A 22,455-nucleotide genomic window follows, 5' to 3' on the forward strand; every position below is an offset into this window, starting at 1 on the left:
GGCCTTTCTCTGGGGGGGGGCCTGTCCCGTGGGGGGCCGGCCCACCCCTGTCTGTCCACTCGCCTCTGCCGGAGGCCCGGCCGGGAGCCCGGCCCGGCTGTGAGCTGCCTCTGCAGGCAGCCCTCTCCGGGCTCGGCAGCGGCGCCATGCCCCCGCGGCAGAGCGCCCGGCCCCGCTGACGGCCCTCTCTGTCCCTTCCGTGTGCGCGAAGCCTCTCGTGCTGCACCAGGACAGCAGCATCTTGGAGTCCCGGGACCTGCGCCTAGAAAAACGCACTTTATTCCGGTAAGAGAAGCGCAGCTGCTGGTTCCATAAGGTTTCCGGAGCCACAGGGCCATTTCTGACCACTTGCTCTGCTGGCCTCCACTCTGCTGGGACTGGAAGGCCAACACCCCCACTGTGAGCTTGGAAGGGGCAGGAGCGCCCGGGGCCAGAGGGTCACGCTCCCTGCCAGTGACCCCCGTCGGGCTGCACCAGCACAGGGCCATCCCGTGGGGTGGCCGCTCCTTGCTGGCTGTGACCGCCCTGGCAGCCCCCAGGCCCTGGAGAAGCCCCCCGCAGGCTCTCCCTGTGGAACCTGGGCCTCCCTGGTGATGGCGACACCGTGGGTGCTGCTGTGCTCTCGACGGAGAGCGTCGGCGTGAGGGTTGCACGCACACGTGGCAGAGGTGTGCTTGTTTCTCCCCCTCTGCCCAGGCTGGATCTGGTGCCGATTAACCGATCGGTGGGACTCAAGGCGAAGCCCAGCAAGCCCGTCACGGAGGTGCTGCGTCCCGTGGCGGCCAAGTATGGCCTGCGCCTGAATGAGCTGGTGGCCCGGCTGGTGAGTGACCAGGCTGACCAGGGACCCAGGGCCCTCTGTGTACCAAGCTGCCCACGAGCGCCTGCCTGCCGGGACGCAGTTTGCCCCCAGTCGTCCACAGAGCTGCGGCATCGCAAGGGGGGTGAGGAGTGGCTGGCAGTGCCCGGAGCCCTGGGAGGTCGCCACCCGCGCCCACCTGCTTCTCACCCTGCAGTGGAAACACTCGCTGTTTGTACCTCCATTGTGCCCTCTGGGCTTGGGTTGAGATTTGGGGGTTTTGGCCCAAGGAGGCCAAGAAAAGAAACAAAGGGAAATCCTGCAGCCTCCCGCCATTTGCACACCTGACCAGACCTCAGTTCAAGGGCGGGAGCTGCCCGATCCATCCACACCAGCCCCTCACGTGCCTGCTAACTGCCCGGCTGCCCACACGCCGAGGGCTTGCTGGTGCTCTGGCATTTCCCAGCCGGCCGTCGGGTTACTTAGTGAGCGAATTAAGGAGGGACAGGGCAGAGCCCCACCGTGTTGCCGGAGGGTGTCTGGGGAGACTGGGGCCAGCAGGCTCGGACCTGTCCCCACACGCGCCACGTGTTTGCTTTGAGATGTGACTCGGGACCCACTGGGGGCTTTCCCATGACTCAGCGGTAAAGAATGCGCCTGCAACGTAGGAGTCACAGGAGACACAGGTCCCTGGGTAGGGAAGATCCCCTGGAGGAGGAAGTGGCAACCCGCTCCAGGAGGAATGGCAAACCACTTCTTGCCTGGAGAATCCCATGCATAGAGGAACCCGGTGGGCTACAGTCCATGGGGTCACGAAGAGTCGGACACATTGAAGCGACTGAGCACGCACCTGTGGCCCATTGGCCTGTGTTCTCCTTTCTTTACAAAATATCCTATATCAGAACTACAGTTGCAAGTATTTTTAGGATTTTTATTTTCTCTGAGATGAGCTCCACAATTGTTTGGAAATTTTGGAGTGAGCCAGAGGACCAGTCCTGAGGGGAACCCAGGGCTCCCCCCACCAGCTTGGGACAGTGGGGGAGGGGATGGGGGAGCGCTGCCCCAGAATCTAGAGTCTAGCGTATGCTCGATGGAGAGGGCACGGCCTGGGTGCCACGTGGCCCCCCTGCCCTCCCTTGTCTGTGGCCCTAAGCCGTAGCTAACGCTTTGTGCCTGTAGCCGTCTGTAAAGTGGGGGAGTCAGGGCAGCTTGCTCATGGGGTCGCTGTGGGGCTTCTGTCCCGGGGGGCTGGCTGGTGGGCAGGGCTCCTTCCTGCTGGGGCCTGAGCCAGAAGGGCAGTCCAGCCGCTGCAGGGGAGGGGCCGGGGGAACTGGGGAGGGCAGAATGCGAGGCTACGGCTGCCCTGGGAACCTCTCTCGGACCCAGCTGTGGGCTGCCGAGGCCAGGAGGTTGTGAGCCACCTGGACCACTTGTCTGCTTCCCACTTGGCTGGAGCTTTGGCTGGGTGACTGCACGTTCAGATTGTTTTTTGACAGAAGCTGCGGGACTCGAACAACAAAACAGTCTCCCAGGGGAGAAGGGCAGGACCCTGGGCCTCAGACCCGCCTGCTTCCTGCTCTCAGGGAGGGGCAAGAAGCCCCACACGCGCTTCCTGGCACACTGAGGACCAGCGAGGTGGGCTGGGGGTCGCCCCCTCCAGGCTGAGAGTGGTCCTGAGGCTTCGGCCAGCTTGACTTGGGGACACAGCTGTTAGTGGTGCCACCACGTGACCCCCACCCCCGAGTCTTCAACCCGACTCGGTGTAGCCCGCAGCTGGCTCTGGGTGGTAGCTCCATTCACGTGGGTTCCTCAGGGTGCCTGCACTTGGGCAGGCCTGCCAGCGCTTGGGATCCGTGTCACTCCACGTCAGGAGTCTGCGGGCAGCCCTGCCGAGGTGGCAGGACCTGGGGTCAGCAGGCCTGTGTGACTCCATCAAGCCTGGGGTGGTCTTGCTGGCAGAAGGACCACATGTGGTTGTTCGGGAGAGCTCCAGCCTGCGTGGGCTGCTCATTACACCGTCTCTGCCTCTAGAGTGGAGAGAAGGAGCCCCTGGACCTTGGGGCCCCCATCTCGAGTCTGGATGGACAGCGGGTCATCTTGGAGGAGAAGGACCCCTCCCGAGGGAAAGGTGAGCGGAGAGATGCCGGGTCCCGGGCTCTGCTGTCCGGGTCTCAGCGTGCCTCCGCAGAGGGGTGCTCATGGCTTTAGGGTCTCCCGGGGCCCGGCAGCTCCCCGCCATGGCTGAGCTCAAGCCTGACGGGCGTCTGACTGTGGGCAGGAGCGCTGGGGCCTCGCTGAGCAAGTCTCCTCTGCTGGGAGAAGGGCGACAAGACCTGCCGAGACCCCGGGACTGCCCGGGGCACCCCAGTGCGCCCTGGAACGTGCTCTGCTCCTGGGGCCCCCCATCCTCTGCACAAGGGCCCGGGACCCTAGGGCGTTGCTGTTGCTCCGGGCCCAGCGGTGGCTGAGGTGGGGCTTGGTGGGGCGGTGACGAGGGCCTGTGCACCAGGCGGCAGTGGTTTGCGGAGCTCTCCCCACACTCGCTGCCTTGGCCTTGGCCTTGACCTTGACCGTGCGGCTTCTCAGGGAGAGTGATCCCCGCTGTCAGGTTACCTGGAGGGACCGGCACTCCCTGGAGCACTCAGCCCCTCCCAGGCGGAGGGTAGCGGGGCCGTGTCTCCTGCAGGGACCCCCTGGAGTCCACTGAACAGGGCAAGCGGAGGGCCGTGCCAGGAGCTGCCCCATCCTTTTCCCGGGCTGACCCAGCTCTGAAGTGGGGCGCTGGTCACTCCCTGGGTGACGTGCGCTGTGCTGGCCTCTCTGCCCTTGGGGCTCCAGCGCAGCCCCTCGACCCCTCTGGGCCCATCTGGGTTCTGAGAGTCCAGTGCGCTCTCCCTTTGCCCGGCGGCTGGTCTTGGGGGCGAGTGGCCTGAGCAGGGTGCGGGTGCTCAGCGCCCCCTCCAGGGTCTGATGTGGTCAGACCCCCTGGCCTGTGTGCACAGGTAAGTCTGAAGGTGCAGCCGCAGGCAGGTGTGTGCGGAATGCTGCCTGCAGATGGGATGGCAGGTCTGCGCCGGCCCGTCCTGGTCCAGAGCAGCGGCCATGTACCGGGAGGGCTGGGGGCCAGCCTGTGGCCCTGACTTGGGGCAGTGGCCTTGGTTGAAAACACGTAATGAATGTGAGAGCCTCCCACTTTGTAAAGGTGCACGTGCCAAACAGTCCCCAGGAGGCCCTTTCAGAGGCCCTTTTTGGCTTCCGTGCAGCTTTGCTCTCAAGGATGTATAAATGTCATTGTATTGATCTGGAGATGGGTTTGCAGTTCACTGCAGTATAAAGTCTATCTCAACTGTGTTCGGCGTCCACAGATAAACAGAGAAGTGCGCCGGTCAGACAGAGCACAGCTGTAAATGCCAGCTCCAGGAATCACTCGGCTACGGTAATTTCCCCTCGCCCCGCACCTGCAATGCTCGGGGTGGTGGCCCCCGCGGCTCTCTGCTCCAGTTGGGCCTGCGCCCCAGGGTGGGGGGTTCTTCTAGGGCGCCTTTGTGCTGCCCGCTCCCACTGGCCTGGGAATTGCTGGGTGGGTGTGTGTGCCTCACACGAAGTCTTTATTGCAATTGACTTCTGCAACTCATGTAAAGTCCAAATCCGCGCAGTCTGTTTCCAAGTCCCCTGTTATGTAACTGATGAACGTGCTGTCGTGTCTGCAACGTGAGTGGAACTTTGACTTTCCTTCTGACACAGGGAGAGGAGAGGACGCTAGGCAAGTCTAATTCTATTAAAATTAAAGGAGAAAATGGGAAGAATGCTAGGGAGCCCCGGCTTTCAAAGAGAGAAGAATCTATTGCAAAGATTGGGAAAAAAAAATATCAGAAAATTAATTTGGACGAAGCAGAGGGTACGTGTACTTTTTAAAACTTGCACGTTTTTCATGAATGCGTAGGATCCCTAGAACCTTCTCTGGGTTATGCCACTGGGGTGACTGTGACCCCTTCACACTGAGAAGTCACCCGCTTGGGCCTGCAGCTGTCGGTGTATCCTTACTAAAGCCCCGGTTTTCAGACCGAGGGCCGGGCCCTTCGTGCGTAGGGAGCCCCCGCTTGGGGCTGCAACAGGTGGTGGTCTCTGTGTCCCCCTCACAGCGCGGTCGGGCTCAGAGTCCCTGGGGCGGGCCCTCGTCAGGGGGCGGGCCCTCGTCAGGGGGCGGGCCCTCGCGGGGGGCGGGCCCTCGCGAGGGGAGGATACTGTCAGGGGGCGGGTCCTGCCAGGGGGCGGGCCTTTGCCAGGGGGCGGGCCCTCGCGGGGGCGGGCCCCAGGTGAGGCGGAGCCCTGGCTGCGCTGACCGCCCTGTTCAGAGGCCGGGGGGAGACGCTGTGTGTCGGGCCTTTGGGCTGGCCGCCCACGCTGACCCCGGACCGCAGGACGAAGGAGGGCAGCGCATGAGAGGCAGGGAGGCGGGAAGCTTTCTCTCCAGAAGCCTGTAACACAGAGAAGCGCTAGGAGCAGCCCCGCTCTGAGCTGCCCTGTAACGGCTGAACCCGGCAGCGCTTCCGCTCGGCTGGCTCGTCGCAGCTCCTGCGCTGCCCGGCCGCGCCTGCGCCGAAGCGCCCGCCTTCTGAGCGCCCTCAGGTGTGAGGTTTCAGGCTCCTTGTTGGTCAGAAGCTAAGACTGTAACCTTAGCTAAGCTAACCCCAAGAAGACTCAGTGTAGACACCATCTACCTGGGATGGTGGACTCGAGTTACAGCTGAGAACCCACCCCGGTAAGAACAGGCTTCCCAGGTGGAGCTAGCCGTTAAAAGAACCCACCGGCAGTGCAGGAGACACAAGAGACGTGGCTCGACCCCTGGGTGGGGACAATCTGGAGGAACGCATGGCACCCGACTCCAGTATTCTTCCCTGGAGAATCCCATGGACAGGAGCCTGGGGGGCTACAGTCCATGGGGTCACCAAGAGTCGGACACGACTGAGCGACTAACACTTCCACTTTCAAGAACAGGAAAGGTTCTGGGGGCATCCAGGAAGGTACAGTACCTGGCCAGGGGTGCCGGGGCTGCAGGAGGGGGTCGAGGGCCAGGCATCGCTCACCGGCCCAAGTGGTGCCCAAGGACGCCCGCACACAAGTTCACCGGCGCCAGACACCTGGGCTCCTGGCTCTGTCAGGCCGTGGTGTATGGTCAGCGGCTTCCCCCTGCTCAGAAGGGAACCAGGTGGCTGCTGCCCCGGCGCCCAGAGCCGGTCCAGGGAGGGCCAGAACCGTGCCCGCGGCCTGCAGCCTCCCGGGCTCTGGGTGGAGGCTAGAAGGTGGGGAGGCCCCGGGGCAGTGGGACAGAACTTTCTAGACACGCTCTTGCATTGGGCCAGAGGGGACCCGCTCTAAAACCTGGTCAATGTGGGATTTCTTGCCAGAGTTTTTTGAGCTCATTTCCAAAGCTCAGAGCAGCAGAGCAGACGACCAGCGCGGGCTGTTGAGGAAGGAGGACCTCGTGCTGCCCGAGTTCCTGCGTCTGCCCCCCAGCCCCCCAGGGCTCGCCCCCTCCCCTTCAGCCGCTGCCAAGACCTTCGGCCCGAGAACCGTGACGGGTCACGGCGAGGAGCGGGCACCCCGGCCCCGAGAAAGCCCGGCCAGCAGCCCGGGCTCCGGCGACAGCCTGCCCCTCGGTGCCCCCGGGACCCCCAGCCCGCCAGCACAGGAAGTGGAGGCCGGCAGCGTCCAGACCGAGGAGGGCGAGCACGTGGCCGACCTGACGCTCACGGGGGAGGGGGACATCAGCAGCCCCAACAGCTCGTTCCTGCCGCCGCCCCCCGCCCCGCGGGACGCGGCCGCACCTCCGAGACCAGGTACTTCCGGGCGCGCCGCCCCTGCTCCCCTTTGACTGCCCTCCTCCCGCTGGCCCCACGCCGTCCGCCTGGCGCTGGCGTTGTCCACACAGTTTCCAATTAAAACGAGAGGGCGGTGGGAAGTGAACCCCCCGCCCGGAGTCTCTCGAGGGAGGGTGCAGCGTGCTTCCTCCTCGGTGACGTGCTTGTCCTGGCTGCCCCGCCCTCTCTGAGGACCCAGCGCCGCTGAGGTCGGAGAGTGGCCAGGACGGCGGGAGGGGGCAGCGGGCACTCGCTCGTGAGTGGCGCCCCCACCGGGCCCTGGCGCTCCCCTGCTCCTCTCCCCAGTCCGGGGCGGTAATGCCACCACCAAGCAAGGCCCTGGGGATTTCTGAAAAATGTGTGTTATTTTTACAATCTAGATCACTAGCACTTTCAGTATTTTAATCTCAAGACTGAAAAAAAAATTTGTCTTGAGCAAGCCCTGTGTGGCTTAGAGCCCGAGGCCCACGGTGACCCCCAGGTCCGGCCGCGGGGGACTGCTCCCCCTCTGCACATCGGTCAGAGCACGTGGGGGCCCGCGGGCCTGGAGTTCCCTCACCCGGGAGGTCAGCACGGTTCCGCCAAATGGAAGCGTGGACGTGTTACGTGAGCCGGTCCCGAGACGCATGAATGTTAGATTTCGAGGCCCCCGGCCTCCTGGAGAAGGGGCTCAGGGGGCACATCGCTCCGCCTGCAGAGGGCCACGCCCGCGGGGCGGCTCCTCGCCTCCTGGGGTGCACGGACCTTCCCTGTGGGCTGCTCCAGGAAGGCCCCCTTTGCCTGAGTCCTGCCTGGGCCGGGTCCTCCGGGACCCGCAGCCGCATCTCTGGGGCCCCCGGGCCGCGGTGGGCCGCCTCGGTGCGCGGGGTGGCTCTGGAGGACCGGCCGTGTGGGTGGGCGCCTCCTCGCATGTGGCCTGCTCTGCGACCCTGTCTCCCCTGCATACCTGCGCGGCTGCATCTGTGCTCCTCCAGGAGAAATAAACCCTACGTCTGACCATCGGACTGCTTGGAAACTCTTTCCTCCTCCATTCGAAAACCCATTTTCTCCTTGGAAAACGATAGATGTATTTTAATCCATGGCAAACACTGCACATTTCCGTGTAATTCATTATTTAATATACTGGCTTTTGAAAATAGACCACTCTAGATACACTTGGGCGCCGCGGGTGTGTCTGCAGACGGAGCTGCATAAGGGCAGGATGGGGGGGAGGGGCGGTGCTGGACGCGCAGACACAGCACGCGGGGAGCATGGCTCTCCCCTCCTTGAGCCCGGGGGTTAGCGGTCGGATGGCTGAAGGTGGGGGGGTGCCGGCGCTGCTGCGTGAGGCGGACGGATCCTTCCACCTCGTCCCCCGTGAACCCGGAGCGCAGGCCTGCTGGCTGCCTGTGGTCCAGCCACGTCCTCCCCGGCTCCACACTCCGCTCAGGCGTCGAGCCCACGCGGTTTTCCCAGTGCGACCTCTGTCTTCTGCTCCTCGCTCCAGAGCCTGGGCAGGGTTACTGGTGGGTCCCTGCGTCTCCCAGCACACTGCTAGGGCCATCTGAGCCCCGTCCGCCCCACCCGCCCCAGTGCACTGGTGGGGAGGAACCCGGGTCATGCCAGCGCTGGCAGTAGCTTCTGACCACCGCAGCCACCCCCACCGCCCCCCAATCCCCACTGAGGTGGTAGCCCTGGATGCTTGCCTCCTCGGGTGTCCTAGGCGGTGCTCCTCCCATGAGCCTCGGACTCACCTTGGGGCTTCCCAACAGCACCGGGGGCTCCCCAGCCAGTGGGGCACTGCGGACACCGTAGGCCGGTGCGCTTCTTCTTGGGGTCCCCTGGCAGGTTTGCAGCGCGTCCCCAGTTCTAGGTGCTGTGAGCTGCTTCCTAGAGGGTGGCCACCGAGACCCTTCTGTCCAGGGTGAGAGAGCATGCCCATGCCGCCAGGTTGTGAGAGGCGGAGCCCAGGCTGCCAGCTCTGCGCCACCCCGAGGAGAGGGTCCCATCGTGGTGGGCCTCGGCCCCCAGCGCCCACGTTCAGAAGCCTGTCAGGGCCTCAGGGCTGGAGGCCTTTGGGCGGACGCGTGCCCGTGCAGGGCACAGCCTTCCCGCTCGGCCTGCCGTGGATTTGGTCCTGTTAACCTCTTTGGTATCCAGCAAAACCCTGGGCGTTGGTGGGCACGTCCTGCCCCGGGGAGCACTGGCTGGGTGTGGGTGTGAGTCCTTGGCCCTGACAGAGCGAGTGTCAGGTCCAAGGACAGCGTCCAGGGCCCTGCAGAGGGCTCAGGGCTCACTCAGCCAGGGGGCTGAGATGTCCCTGTCCACGTGGGTGGGTGTGGCAAGGGCGTGGGAGTCACCTGGAAGGGCCCTGTGTTCCCAGGGAGAGAGCAAGGTGTTCAAGGCCAGGCAGAGGAGCCGTTGCAGTGCCGACTGGTGGTGGTGGGGCCGGGCCCAGCACCCCATCGCCCCCAGGTGTCGGGCAGGGTGGGTCCTGGCCTTGCCCCCGGCTGAGCGCTCAGCAGGGTGCCATAACCTGGGTGCAGGCTTGACCCTGTGGCACCTGCAGCCGGGCGCTGGGCTAAGAGAAGTGTGTCCCTCCGCCCCCATCCCCCAGCTAGGCGCTGGGCAGGCTTCCCCCTCCTGTTGCCTGGCCGCGCTGGGCGGTGGGGCCTGGGTCATGGTCCTGGTCGAGCCTCTGTCTTACCCTCCCCGAGGAGCCCTCGCCACCATCCTGGCCCCGCTGGGGGCTCAGCCCAAGGAGCACTGGACGGGACGGAAGCCCCCGGCCCTGGGGACTCGTACCGCCCTGCACCGAGTGCAGGGCCCCCCAAGGCACATCCAGTCCCCAGAGTGGGAGGGGCCTGCAGTCACTTCTCCAGGGGTCGCTGTGGCGTAGTAACTCGGCTTCTATGGAAACCAGAGGCGAGTCACCCAGGCTGACAGGCCCACACCAGGGCCACGCCCTCCACTGGGCAGTGCAGAGGCCAGACCGCGAGCCCTCGGGGTGGCCCCGAGTCCCAGGAGCCCCTCTGCCCCTGTCCGTCCGCCCCTCAGCTACAGCCTTGGCGTGTCTCACCTGCTATAGCCCAGGTGAGGCGGGAGCCCCGGGCCAGGGACCCCCAGGGAAGCCCGCCTGGCTCCATAGCGGGCTGCTGCCTGGGATGGCTGTGCAGGTCTCCCCAGCCCGGACCCCAGCCCCACGTGCCTGCTGCAGGTGCCTCCCCGCCCCGGCCACCTCCTTTGCACTGTCCATTCAGCTGTCCCCTCTCCAGCAGTAGCTTGGCCCTTCCGTCCGGGCTGCAGAGGGGCACCCCCACCGTGCTCACCTAGCTTCCTGGGCAGACAGGGCGGCTGCTGGACTTTCTCAGGGGCACGTGGGTGCTCGGGGGTCCCGGGAGGGCAGCCCTCAGCCAGGGCTCTCTCCAGATCCCCCCTTCTAGCACAGCACCCTGGCCTTTCCCTGGGCAGGGTGGACCTGAGCGGACCTCCCGCAAGATGTCTCGGGCTCCCGTCTCCACCCAGCCAGCTCCCCGGCCTCCCTGGGGCTGACCGAGCTGGCCCAACACCCGTCCCCAGGCCCTGGCATGGGTGAGGACAACTCCAGCCTCCTGGCCTCTGGCCCTGGGTCTCTGCTGCGTGTCCATCCCCCTTGCGTCCCCTTCTCCGTGTCTCTCCTGAGTGCCCCACAGGTGGTCCATGCCACCTGACCTCTGGATGTCTCCCAGTGGAAGCCACGGGCCGCTGGTGGCTGGTAGTACGACCCCCGCCACCTCTGCCAGGGCAGCCCTGCCCGCAGGTCTGCCTGCCTGGGTTCCGCGTGGCCCTCCCCAACTCTGCCTGTGCTGCCATGGGCTGGAGTCCTGGAACCCAGCAGGTGCTCAGTAGATCTGCAGAGGGGCTTTGAGCCGGCACCCTCCCCCCCCCATCGCAGACACACGTGGGGTGCCAGGGTTGGGGGGACTGCGGGCGAACCAAGGCTTCGGTTGGGCTGTCCCCTGACTTGCCCTTGGGGGCCCAGGCAGCCTCCACAGAAGGGCGCCGAGTGGGATGGGGTTCCCAGGACTGGCAGGGGCCTTGTGAAGGCCCAGCAGGTCCAGAGGCTGAGGCCGGACAGTGACCCTGGGGGTGGCCGAGGGGTCAGGCTGCACCAGGGCCGTTGGGAGCCCTGACGGCCCCCCAAAGGAGGGTCCTTCTGCTGATGTGGAGCCTCGAGGGCCAGAGCAGACCAGCCACTGGCCGGGGTCTGCCTGGAGGGTCCTGGGAGGGGCTTTTGGGTCCCAGCTGCCGTGAGGGCTCCAACAGGGTGCCCCCAGGGAGGAGCTGGCTGTGCCGGTCAGAATCACAGAATCCAGTCGGCCGGGGGCTGGGCCTGTGATCCCCAGGGCATTGAGGGGTGGGCACTGGGGTTCCGGCTCCGGCCCCACATGCACGGTCTGGAGGACATGGGACAGACGACTGGGGCCAGCTGGTGCCAGGAGCGAGTGTCGTGTACAGGGCAGCCTGGCTCCCTTGGAAGCAGCGGCCCTCGAGCTCTGGGGGTGGGGGGTCCTCTGTGCTCTGCCCCTGCCAGGAGGGTCATGGGGAGGCCAGGAGGGTCATGGGGAGGCCAGGAGAGCAGTCACCACAGGCAGGCCCTGGCACAGAGGGCGTGACACCTGCCCGCCCACCACTCGGGCTGGGCCCCGGACACTGAGTCACAGGCCTGGGGCTGCCGCTGCCTCCGAGGAGCAAGTCCGGGCGGCAGGAGGAACCTGGACTGCGGCCACCCTCCTGAGACGTGCCCGTCCCAAGCTCGCGAGCTGCCTGGGTGCCAGAGGGCCTGCAGCTGGGGCCACCCCACTCACCAGCCTCTGTCCTCCTGGAGGGTCTGAGTAGGGCTTGACAGGAGCAGGCCGTGCCCCACGGTGTGTGTGGGCTCACAGGCCTCTTAACGCTCCAGACAGGTGCCCCAAATGGGGGCCAGCAACTGAGGAGCGCAGCTCTGCCCCTCCCCACTGCTCCAGATCCAGGGGCAGACCAGCCCCACCCCATGGCTTCCTGGCTCTGGGGGCCGACTGGCAAGCACGGGACAGGCCCAAACGGAATGTTTGTTGAATGACCAAAGGACTGATTGTCTGGGAGGAGTTTCCAGTCCTGGCTGCTCCGAGTGGACCCTGGGAGCCCTAGACAGGCTGCTTTCCTCGCAAACGTCTCCGCTTTCCACCCCTACCTTGTCACACTGCCCGAGTGGGACACTTGTGGCCGGGCAGCACCCCTGGGAGGTGTGATGCTGACCCGCCATGGGGGCCCCTCCTGCCACTTCGCCACAGGCCGGGAGAGGCGGTCAGGGGAGCCGGACCCCGTGTTCCTGGGCTGGAGCCCCCTCCTCCAGCCTGTCCACTGGGGGCCGGGCCGGGGCACCTTCCCCAGACCCCAGACATCAGCGGGCCCTTGGCTCAGACTCACCGAGACCACCCCAGACACACTGTGCCCCGCCTACACCTGGCCCGACCGGGGCCTGGAGTCCCGCCTGTGGCCCTGAGCCTGGCGCCCGTCCTGGGGGTGAACCTGGGGAGCCCCGTGTCGGGACTGAGGCTGAGGCGCCCACCCAGTGCCCTGTGCCCTCCCCACACCCGCCTGACTCCGGGGACCACACCTCTGCCCCGCCAGGGCCCCACCCAGGACCAGCCAAGGGGACAGGGCAGTGATGACCACCAGGGGTGGTGGGCTGGGAGGTGTGGCTGCCCAGCGCAGCGTCTGGAAGCTTCCAAGGCAGTCCCAGGCAGCCTGGAGCTCCTGGGGGTGAGGCGGGTACTTGGAGTCAGGGCCTGGCTGCTCTGCGCAGCAGGCAGGCTGGAGGAAGGGGCGCTCGGCCTGCGGTCTTGCTGGCGGAGCGGGAGAGCGTGGAGGTGGGCCCGAAGGGGCTCGGGGTCTGGGAGGCTGAGACGCCCCCAGTCAGCCCCCGGTAGGTGGACCACGGCGGGGCCAGGTCGGGAGGGCCCTGGGGGCCCCCTGTCCCGCCCTGGCCAGGGGGGCCACGGCCCTGAGGAGCCAGCAGCGCTGCCCGTGGGTGCAGACCCCGAGTGCCTGCGGAGGGCCTTGCTCCCAGGGTCCAGCCCATCGCAACAGCCCCACCCGGTGCTCTGCGCTCCCGGGAGCCCCCGTCACGACCGCCTGCCCAGTGCCCCGCAGACAGCCCCCCCAGGGAAGGAGAACAAGGGGGCGAGGGTGGGGCAGAGGAGAGCTGCCCTGCCTCTGAGCTCCTCCCGGAGGGGCCCCCGCCAGGTGGGCCGTTCCCAGTCTCCTGGACCCAGGCAGGGAGCCCTGGGCGTCCCCTTGCCAGACGAGGGGCCCCGCTGGTCCCAGCACACCAAGCCCCCCAGGCTGGGCACCCCCAGACCCCGCCCCCAGCACTGAGGACCACAGCTGCCCTCACCCTGCCCGCTCCCCAGAGCCCACTGTCCCCCTCGGCCTGGGACCCTCCTCAGGGTACCTGCTGAGTGCTCCCCGGAGCACAGGCCAAGGGGCCCCAGGACGCACGGGGTGGAGGGGGTGGTGGTGCGGGAACCCCTTGGCAGGGTCTGAGTGAGGAGGGTGGCCGGGGTCTCCCGCCAGGGCGCACAGGCGGGTGATAGCCTCTCTCTTCTCCCCGTGACAGCAGGTGGGGCCCGAGGCAGCCGACGCCCCCCAGTCAGCACAGTCGTGGACGTGGACCGAGTCGCTGGCGAGCCACCGGGGCCAGCCGGCAGCATCCCGGGGGTGCGGACGGCCCCCTGGAGGCCACGGGCCAGCGGGGCCCCTACGTCGGCACGCCCCGCCCCAAGCCCCGTCCCCGGGGGGCCCGCCAAGCCCAAGGCCAGCCCGCACCATGCCACCTTTGTCTGAGGCTGCCGCCCGCTGGCCCGTCCCTGCCGGCCAACCCTGTGGACCGTGCACCTGGGCTGCCGGCCGGGACACACGCATGGAGAGCAGTGGTCTTGAGGGAGGGCAGCTGAGCCCCTCTCGGGGGCCTCGGACAGGCCAGGTCAGCCACCCCTGGCGGCCTGGCCTCAGATGCCCACCAGGGCCGGCTCAGAGGGCTGGTGGCCCTGCCCCCGCTGCTTGGCGCCCAGCCTTCCCGCAATAAAGTGTCAGAGCGGACCCGACTGTCGGCCTCGTGCTGGGTCCTGGGGCACAGGCCTTCCCCCAGGGAGCTGTGGCCCCTGTGGCCCCGGCATGTCACGGGGGGCCAGCTCAAGGGGGCGAGGTCAGAGGCGGGCAGGGAGACAAGGCTGACCAGAAGGAGGCGCGGGGCCCAGCGTGTGGGCGGCCGGCTGAGGTCCTGCCCCGTCCAGGCCATGTCTTGTCTGCTTCACACCATCTGCCAGGGGCCCCGCAGGGTCGTCCTCTCAGGGTGGCCACCAGTGGGGGTGGCGCTCTGCCTGGGGACCCCTCAGGCCACCCTGACCCTGGCCTCATTCAGACAAGTGGTCTGGCAAGGCCAGTCTGTGCAGTGACTGTGTCGGGGTAGCCCTGCCTGCCCAAGAAAGCCTGGGAAAGGGTGGCAGCCTGTGCAAAGGCCCTGAGGCAGGGATCCGGAGGGGTGGGAGTGGCAGCCAGGCCAGGGGGCAGGGCACGGGGTGGAGGGAGGCAGAGATGGTGACACGGGCCCAGGTCCTAGGTGGACGGAGCCCGTGTGGAAAGCCCTGCCCACAGAGACGCCCTCCAGGCTTGCAGAAGGGCCCTAAGCCTCAGTGCCCCCGGGGCCATGGGGCTGTGCCCTGAGCTGAGCCCAAGGGCACCCACATGGAAGAGGGCCCAGCACCTACCACATCCAAGCTGGGTGCCCCCCGTTTCTGCGCTTCCTGTCTGCACAGAGGGCAAATGAGGGCCCAGAGAGGGCGATCTGGGGTGCCCAGCAAGGCGGCTGCAGCGCCAGGCCAACCCCACCCTGGGCCAGCCCTTCCCTCTACCCCGTGTCGGCAGCTGAGCCGGCTCACAGGGATCGGGGCCCCCTGGCCTCCGTGACCCCCTCAAACTGACGAAGAGGGTCCCCGAGCAGCTCTGCCCACGGCTGCAGTCACAAGCCACAGGTCGCCTGGCGCAACAACTCCATGTCTGGGGCGCAACACCCCATCCCTGTTCATGGGTCAGGGAGCGAAGTGCCCCCAGACCAGGGCAGGGCCCCAAGCAGGGTCTCAGTGGGCCCAGATGCCTGGCCAGGGGCTCGGGATGGGGGAGGCAAGACGGCGCGGGTGGTCCTGGTCCTGGGCTTCCTGAGGCGGCGTCCCTGTGGGTCCAGGAGCAGTGGAGGGCAGGGGGCTGGGGAGAGGCCTCCTCCCTGCTCCCCTTGCACGGGGGCCCCACCCCAGGCTCACCTTGGGAGGGGACAGATGGAAACGCTGTGGAGGGCGGCGGCGGAGGTCCCTGTCCGGGGCCTTGTCCTTAACTCCCACCCCAGTGCGCATACGCTCCCCTGCGCCTGGCCTCCTGCCTGCCATGGGGCCGTGCCAAAGGGCCCAGCACGTACAGCTGCTCTGGGTAGTACAGCTCATAAGTACACAGTGGCCAGCCCTCTGGCTGGGTGGGGACCGGAAGCTGGGGTTGGGGGGCTCCAGGCCTCTTCCTTCCACGTCATCCTGGAAGACTTCCTGGAGGAGGCGTCTATGCTGAGCCTGGAGGACGCGGTCAGGACCAGGAAGAGCATGGCGGAGGCAAGAGGGGACTGCTGGCCCAGGCAGGGTGAGCCGGGCGGCAGATACGGCAGACGTGCGGGCCTCCCGGCACGGGAGGCAGCCAGGGTTAATCATTTGCCGGCGGCCTTGACCCTCACCCTGCTCCCGCGTCCCGCCGCTCCTCACGCCAGCCCAGGAGGAGCCATGGGGTGCTGGGCCTGGGTCGCCAGCCCCTGCCCCCCGCCCAGGCCAGCCCTGCTGTTGCTGCTGCTACTGCTGCTGCCTCGCGGGGCACAGCCCCAGGCTGCCAGGGTGAGCGCTGACCCCGCGGCTCTGTGACCACAGGCTCCCCCGGGCCCACTCTGGGTCCTAGGGTGAGGTCAAGGCTGGGTGTGGATGGGGTGAGGGGCCCACCATGGGGAAAGTGGACCTTCAGGGCCGAGGTGGGCGTGTTGGCTGGGCCTGGGGGACAGGAGGCCGGGGGCTCCAACTTGCTGGTCCCCCGCCTGGGGGCTCAGGGGCTGGTCCCTGCCCTCTGGGCCTGTTGGGTCCACGTGTCTGAGGTTATGGGGGGCTCTGAAAGCCACACAGCTGCTCTCGTCTGACCCCAACCCCAGGATTCAAGCCCGGGTGGTAGTGATGCTGGTGTCCTGGCTCCTTGGACTGGGCGGATGGGGAGGGGACAGTATTCAGCTGAGGCCTGTGTCCCCTGGTCCCCGCTCCAAGGCCTGAGGACGCTGACATGCAAATTGAGGCAGGTCCTCGTGTGAGGGGCCCGCCCCACACCCCCCATCACAGCCCTCTCGGCCCTTCCCAGAGCCAAGGGGAGCCCCCAGGACACAACGCCACAGTAACTCCTGTGACCCCTGTAACCTCAGTGACCCCCAGCACTGCAGCCGTGGGAGCATCCCAGACAGAGGGGCCCCCTGGTGGAGGGCTCACCCCCCTGCCCTGGGGAGCCCCCTCCAACGGCCCTAGGGGCACAGGTGCGTTAGGAGGGCTTCTTGGAGGAGGCGGCGGGGGGTGGAGTGGGGTGGGTGATGGGGGCAGGGAGGCGTCCGGCGCAGGAGCCGTTGACCCCCATGTCCCCCCCAGCAGTGCTCACCGAGGCCGGGCAGCCCTGCAGGTTCCCATTCCGCTACGGCGGCCGCATGCTGCACTCTTGCACTGCAGAGGGAAGCGCCCACAGGAAGTGGTGGGTCCCGGTCCCTGCGCCCCCGAGTCCACCCTGGAGGCCCTCCCGCCCTCTGCCCTCCCGACTCCGGCCTGAGCCCAGCACGCAGCAGGTGGAGTGAACGAGTGAGGGCCTGAGCGGGAGAGCGCTCCAGAGCGGCCAGCCAGCCAGCCTGAGTCGGGGTCGGGACGAGCTGGTCTCTGGGTGCCCTCCCCCATCAGCACCCGCCTCACCCCCAGGTGTGCCACGACTCACAACTATGACCGGGACAGGGCCTGGGGCTACTGTGTGCAGGACCCCGCTCCCCAGGGGGGCCCAGGTGGGTGCCTGGGGGTCTGAAGCCGGGGGTGGGCGTGATCTCCTGTGGGGAGTCGGAGCTGAGCTGGGGTAGGGGCTCCTGTCCTGTCTGCGGCTCATCCTACTGCAGGCCTGGGCGCTGGAGGAGCCATCAGCCTGGGGCCTGCAGGAGTGGGGAACACCCGCCCACCCACAAGGCAGGGTCCCGCCCTCTCTGGGGGCCACAGAGCTGCTCTGGCTATTGCTGGGGCCTCGCCGCCCCCTGCTGGTCAGGCTGGGCCCCGCAGGTCCCCGTGCAGGGCGCTCCAGGGCCAGCGTGCTGCTTGTCGGGGTCCAGCTCTTGGGGTGTTGGATGCGGAGCCAGAGGCCTGCCTGCCCAGGCTTTGAGAGCTGGGCAGGGGTGGAGTGGGGAGGGCAGAGGCCTGCAGGGCACACACGCCCCGAGGAGCCTTAGAAGGGGCATCTTGAAGGCGGCAGGCCCTTGGCAAGCAGGGAGTATCACGGTGTGGGTGGGGGCCCAAAGCCTGCGGGACTCTGAGACGGCCCCCTCCCTTGCGCGTGTGCCCAGCCCCCCGGGACCCCTGTGCCTCTGGCCCCTGCCTCCACGGAGGCTCATGCTCCAGCACACAGGACCCCGAGTCACACCACTGCACCTGCCCTGAGGCCTTCACCGGCCAGGACTGCGGCACAGGTGAGCGGGGTGGCGGGGCGGCAGGGCGCTGGCCACAGGCGGGAGCAGCGGCTCACTGTGCCCCCTCCTGGCCCCCCCGCCCCAGCAAAGTGCTTTGATGAGAGCCGCTACGAGTACCTGGAGCCGGGCGATCGTTGGGCCCGCGTGCACCAGGGCCGCGTGGAACAGTGCAAGTGCGCGGGGGGCCAGGTCCACTGTGAGGGGACCCGCCACACAGGTACTCGAGGGTGCGGCCCAGCGGGGCGGGCCACGTCACTGAGCCTGCGCTCTGGGAAGGGCCACCAGAGAGGGGCACTGGCGGGGGAACCAGGCCTAGACACCCCACCCCCGCCCCCGGCTCGGGGCTGAGGCCTAGCTCCCAAGTGCTCCCCCCAGCTTGTCTGAGCAGCCCCTGCCTGAACGGCGGCTCCTGCCACCTGATCGTGGCCACCGGGACCACCGTCTGCGCCTGCCCCCCAGGCTACGCCGGGCGGCTCTGCAACATTGGTGAGTCACCCAGCCTGGAGCGGTGTGGGCCCCACGGCCACGGCCCAGGCTCACAGCACTCCCGCCACCCACAGTGCCTGCCCAACGCTGCTTCGTGGGGACCGGCACCGAGTACCGAGGCGTGGCCAGCACGGCGGCCTCAGGCCTCGGATGCCTGCCCTGGAACTCCGACCTGCTCTACCAGGAGCTGCACGTGGACTCCGTGGGTGCCGCGGCCCTCCTGGGCCTGGGCCCCCATGCCTACTGCCGGTCAGCACTGTCCCCATGGCCCTGACCCCTCTGCTCGGGAGGCCGCCCAGGGAGCGGAGCCTGGGGCCGGGGCTCAGAGCCGCCTGCAGGAGCAGAGGCTGCTGGTGGGGGGGTCAGGACCCCCCGCCCAGCAGGCATCCCCATCTTCGCCCCTTGCCTCTGAGGGGCTCTGACCCCCGCCCACCCACTTGTCCCTGTCCACCAGGAACCCAGACAAGGACGAGAGGCCCTGGTGCTACGTGGTGAAGGACAGCGCCCTCTCCTGGGAGTACTGCCGCCTGGCGGCCTGCGGTGCGCGCAGCTGGAGGTGGTCCCGGGAGGCGCAGGGTGGGCACCGGGCTGGCCCCACCCCCACTGGGGCCTTCTCACTCCACCCCCATGCGCAGCCACCTCTCCCCAGAGGACCACGGGCACATCTGAGAGATGGGGAGACTGAGGCTCACCACAGCAGGGCTGGACCAAGGCCACGCAGTGGGTCGGCACCAGAGGTCAGGGGGCCCAGGCATTCTGCACTGTGCCCGGACGGTCCCCATGGACACGGATAGCTGGGTGTCCCTGAGGTCAGCCCCTGGAGGGTAGGCGGCTCCAAGAGGCCAGCCTGCCCTCTGGCCCCATTGCCCCAGGGCTCTCTGACCCATCCAGGGTTGGCTCTGGGGTCCCAGGCTGCTGGAAGGGACAGGAACCCCTGCCAGGCCTGCTGGGCCACCCTGGCTCTGCAAAGCCTGTGATCAGGCACAGTTCTCATCCTGCAGATGAGAAAAACAGGCTCAGAGTAAGTCCTGTGCCCACCCCCCCAAGGGCAGAGCTGGGCCTGAGCAGGGCTCTTCTTTCAGAGGAGCTGCCTAGGCTGGGGCTGGAGGCAGGTGAACCACTGGAGGCCTAGAGAATCCTGGACACAGCCAGGACCTGCGGCGTGATCCAGTGATCTGTGTCCACAGAATCCCTTGCCAGGATTCAGCCCCCGCCCACCGAGGCCCTGCTGACCCTGCCTGGGCCCGAAGCCGCTGGACCAGCTGGACGCCAGACCTGCGGCAAGAGGCACAAGAAGAGGACCTTCCTGCGGCCCCGCATTATCGGCGGCTCCTCCTCGCTGCCCGGCTCCCATCCCTGGCTGGCCGCCATCTACATCGGGAACAACTTCTGCGCGGGGAGCCTCGTCCACACCTGCTGGGTGGTGTCTGCCGCCCACTGCTTCTCTAACAGGTGAGCGCCCCTGGGTCCCAGTGTCCACGATCCATCTCGGTGTCCCGCCTCCAACCATCCACCTTTCCGCCCGCCCGCCCGGCCCTACACGCTGCGTCCCGGCTCCACCGCCAGCCATCCGCGCACACGCCCGCTGCTCCTAAGCATCACCCGCGCGTCCCCGCCTTACCCGTGTAAGCCCCGGCCTTCGGTCCCTCCGCTCCCCGTAGCCCCTCTGACTCAGGTGGGGCTCCGCGCTCAGCTCGGTGCTGGGCCGGGAGACTGCGGGAGCCAGCCGCGCTCCTGCCCCGGGGCGCGGTTCCCAGTCTGTCCAGGTGGCCGGTCCTCTCCCGGGAGCTCCCTGGTCTGGAGCTTGGAGCGCGGCGGGGCGGGGTGGGGCGGGGCGGGGCGGGGTGGCGCGCCTGCGCGGCGGGGCGGTGGGCGTGGCCTGCCCTGAGTCCCCGCCCCTTCCGGCCCCTCCTCTGCCCAGAAGGAGCAGGTGGCCCCATGTAGGGGCCCGGGGAGGACGGCTGGGCTGGCGTCCAGGGTCGGGGTCAAGGGTGTGAGGCCCACGACCACAACCCAGGGGTAGGAGCAGCGAGCTCAGAGCCGGGAAAAGCCTGCCCATCCACTGCTCCTAAATTCTCTGCCTTGAGGGGAAGGGGCTCTCTCGGGGCGGGGGGAAGGGTCCAGTGTCATCCCAGGGGTCAGGGGCTTGTGGCATGCTGGGGTCTGGCTGCGTGAGAGTCCGAAATGAGCACCCCCCCCCAGTCACCCTAAGGACTACACCGCGGGGGTGTGCAGTTGACACCAGCCCTGTGCTGAGTGCTTGTGGCCTGGGCCACTCCCTTCCCCGCTGGACCTGTGGAAGGCCCCCTGGAGCCTCCCCTGTGGGCAGTGGGATGGGAGTGGTTAACACACTGGAGGACGCGAGCCAGCATCTCTCCTTACATCAGGGGAGGGGCCCAGCGGGTGAAGGTACCCACCCTCTGCGGGTGGGGGCCCAGAGCAGTGGTCCCAGGCCTGGGCCAAGCAGGTGGCTGCAGCAGGGTGCTCATGGGCAGGTGTGATGGGGGCCAGCGGGTGAGAGGAGTGCTCAGGCTCCTGGACCCCTGGGTGACGTCATAGGAAGCCCTGCTTCCAGGCCAGGGGCACCGGGCAGAACCGTGCCCCAGCCTGGACCTGCACCAACTTGGGCCCCGTTCAGCACCGAGCCCACCTGGACACATGAGAGGCCCCTGGCTCACGCAGGCCTTGGCTTCTTAGAGGTGGTGCTGCCAGGACTGTGGGTGTGGCCGTAGCTCGCCACGCCCCACCACACTACAGCCCGCTGCACCCCTGCTCAGGTCTCCCCAGGGTTTGGGGGCGGGGGCCCTGCACAGTGTTGGAGGAGGGGCGAGCCGGCCTCAGGGTCGAGGGTCGTGCAGCCACCAGCCCCCTGCTGCACAGCCCCCCCAGGGAGAGCGTCTCCGTGGTTTTGGGCCAGCACTTCTTCAACCGCACGACGGACGTGACACAGACATTTGGCATCGAGAAGTACATCCCGTACCCGCTGTACTCGGTGTTCAACCCCAGTGACCACGACCTCGGTGAGGCTCCGCCCGGGCCGTGTGCGGGGAGCCGCACCAGGCTGGCCTGGGGGAGTCCTCAGACTCTCCCAGGAGGGATGAGAGAGATAGGGGCTGGGGGAGGGCGGAGGGAGGGAGAAGGTGAGGAAGAGGGGGAAGGTTGTCTGCAGTTCCCTCGGGCCTCCCAGGACACAGCCCCACGGCCCCGCGGGCTGTACCCGTGTGACTCCGTGGCTACCTTCGGCTGTCACGGCCCCTGCGCGGCAGGCTAACCTCCGACCTCTCTCCCACCCAGTCCTGATCCGGCTGGAGAAGAAAGGGGAGCGCTGCGCCGTCCGCTCCCAGTTCGTCCAGCCCATCTGCCTGCCCGAGCCCAGCAGCCCCTTCCCTGCGGGACACAAATGCCAGATAGCGGGCTGGGGCCACCAGGATGAGAGTGAGTTCGGGCAGGGGGCCAGGGTCATGCCCCCAGGAGCGGTGGCCCAACCCAGCCTGAGCACCCCCACACCCCGTGTCGGCCTGCAGACGTGAGCGGCTACTCCCCTTCGCTTCGGGAGGCGCTGGTCCCCTTGGTCGCGGACCACAAGTGCAGCAGCCCTGAGGTGTATGGGGCCGACATCAGCCCCAACATGCTGTGTGCCGGCTACTTCGACTGCAGGTCGGACGCCTGCCAGGTTAGCCTGGACAGCCCGCCAACTCGGAGCTTGGAGCCGAAAGGGGTCCACCTTGAGAATCTGCATCCCAGGGCAGCTCTGGACCCCTGGGGAGGCACTTTCAGGGTTGGGGTGTGGGAGGCTGGGGTGAGGGGGAGTGGGCGGTTTCTGGGTGGGTCTCAGGCCCTAACGGGCCGCTCTGCACAGGGGGACTCCGGCGGGCCACTGGCCTGCGAGAAGAACGGCGTGGCCTACCTGTATGGCATCATCAGCTGGGGCGACGGCTGTGGGAGGCTCAACAAGCCTGGCGTCTACACCCGCGTGGCCAACTACGTGGACTGGATCAACGACCGGATTCGCCCCCACAAGCGACCCGCGAGTCCCTCCTGAGCCCCCCTCTACCCCGGGGCCTTGTGTCCTGCTGTTCCCTCCTTGCTGCCAATAAAGATGTTTCCAAGACCCCCCCACACACTGCCGGCCCCTCTGCCCAAGCCCCCCAGCCCTGCCTTTCCTCCCAGGCCATGACCCCCCACCCAGCTTTGTGGATGACGGGCCCTCGGGGCTGGGGTCCCCCCGAGCCAGCCCCCAGCTGCCCTTTCTCAGTGGAGAAGGGAGCCTGCGACCCCACCGGGAGGGGTCTGGCCCCACGGCCTGTAGACTTCCCAGCCAGACTGCTCTCAGACCCTCCTCTGCCCTGCCCTGACCCCCAAACTGCTCCGGCCACCCCGGCCTCCCTGTGTTCATGAAACTGAGCAGGCCCCTTGCTCACCCTGCTCCTACTATTGCCTAGAACATTCTGTCCCGTGCTGCCCCTCCCCCTCCACTCAGCCTTTTGACGTACTAGGAGGCCTGGTGGAGGCCTGGGGAGGTCCTTTCCAGT

At 67.5% G+C, this 22,455-nt stretch overlaps 2 protein-coding genes and 1 long non-coding RNA gene across 8 annotated transcripts in view; 2 read left to right on the plus strand and 1 right to left on the minus strand.

Annotated features, from left to right (window-relative positions):
• RGS12 (regulator of G-protein signaling 12) overlaps positions 1–13,761 on the plus strand; it is a 122,346-nt gene extending 108,585 nt beyond the window's left edge. Inside the window, exons 12-18 of one of the 3 annotated variants that reach the window (XM_018049799.1) lie at positions 212–285; positions 697–823; positions 2,831–2,927; positions 4,165–4,235; positions 4,544–4,697; positions 6,208–6,639; positions 13,280–13,761. In XM_018049799.1, coding sequence (XP_017905288.1) covers positions 212–285; positions 697–823; positions 2,831–2,927; positions 4,165–4,235; positions 4,544–4,697; positions 6,208–6,639; positions 13,280–13,506 — 1,182 coding nt within the window. In that variant the 3' untranslated portion in view covers positions 13,507–13,761. Of the gene's footprint in view, positions 1–211; positions 286–696; positions 824–2,830; positions 2,928–4,164; positions 4,236–4,543; positions 4,698–6,207; positions 6,640–13,279 lie in introns of those variants that run through there. The other 2 variants (XM_018049800.1, XM_018049801.1) reach the window with 2 other exon arrangements.
• Positions 6,745–19,747, minus strand: LOC108636239. The gene is made up of 4 exons (XR_001918221.1): positions 19,545–19,747; positions 17,555–17,705; positions 16,381–16,442; positions 6,745–8,529 (listed from the first exon to the last, which is right to left on the minus strand). It is a non-coding gene; the product is annotated as an uncharacterized LOC108636239 (long non-coding RNA).
• On the plus strand, positions 13,854–22,044 carry HGFAC (HGF activator). 4 transcript variants are annotated; one of them, XM_018049802.1, is made up of 14 exons: positions 13,854–15,587; positions 16,093–16,261; positions 16,371–16,470; positions 16,689–16,768; positions 17,315–17,437; positions 17,523–17,654; positions 17,813–17,923; positions 17,998–18,172; positions 18,378–18,499; positions 19,111–19,375; positions 20,804–20,943; positions 21,218–21,358; positions 21,448–21,596; positions 21,783–22,044. In XM_018049802.1, exons 1-14 carry the CDS (start codon positions 14,715–14,717, stop codon positions 21,963–21,965), a joined length of 2,763 nt encoding a protein of 920 aa, XP_017905291.1. In that variant the 5' UTR covers positions 13,854–14,714; the 3' UTR covers positions 21,966–22,044. The 4 variants fall into 4 exon arrangements, with proteins under 4 accessions (XP_017905291.1, XP_017905293.1, XP_017905292.1 ...); XM_018049804.1 differs by having other exon boundaries at positions 18,378–18,463; XM_018049803.1 differs by having other exon boundaries at positions 16,374–16,470.

Source organism: Capra hircus, chromosome 6 (assembly GCF_001704415.2).
Source record: "Capra hircus breed San Clemente chromosome 6, ASM170441v1, whole genome shotgun sequence".
Lineage (NCBI taxonomy): Eukaryota > Metazoa > Chordata > Mammalia > Artiodactyla > Bovidae > Capra > Capra hircus.

What these genes read in the sequence shown, in the direction of transcription:
- HGFAC (XM_018049802.1), top strand. Translation starts at nt 14,715, where the DNA reads ATGTCTGGGGCGCAACACCCCATCCCTGTTCATGGGTCAGGGAGCGAA. An exon ending in CGGCCAGGACTGCGGCACAG is followed by an intron (nt 17,438 to 17,522) that starts GTGAGCGGGGTG and finishes CCCCCGCCCCAG; the next exon opens with CAAAGTGCTTTGATGAGAGC. An exon ending in GGCCCCCATGCCTACTGCCG is followed by an intron (nt 18,173 to 18,377) that starts GTCAGCACTGTC and finishes CCTGTCCACCAG; the next exon opens with GAACCCAGACAAGGACGAGA.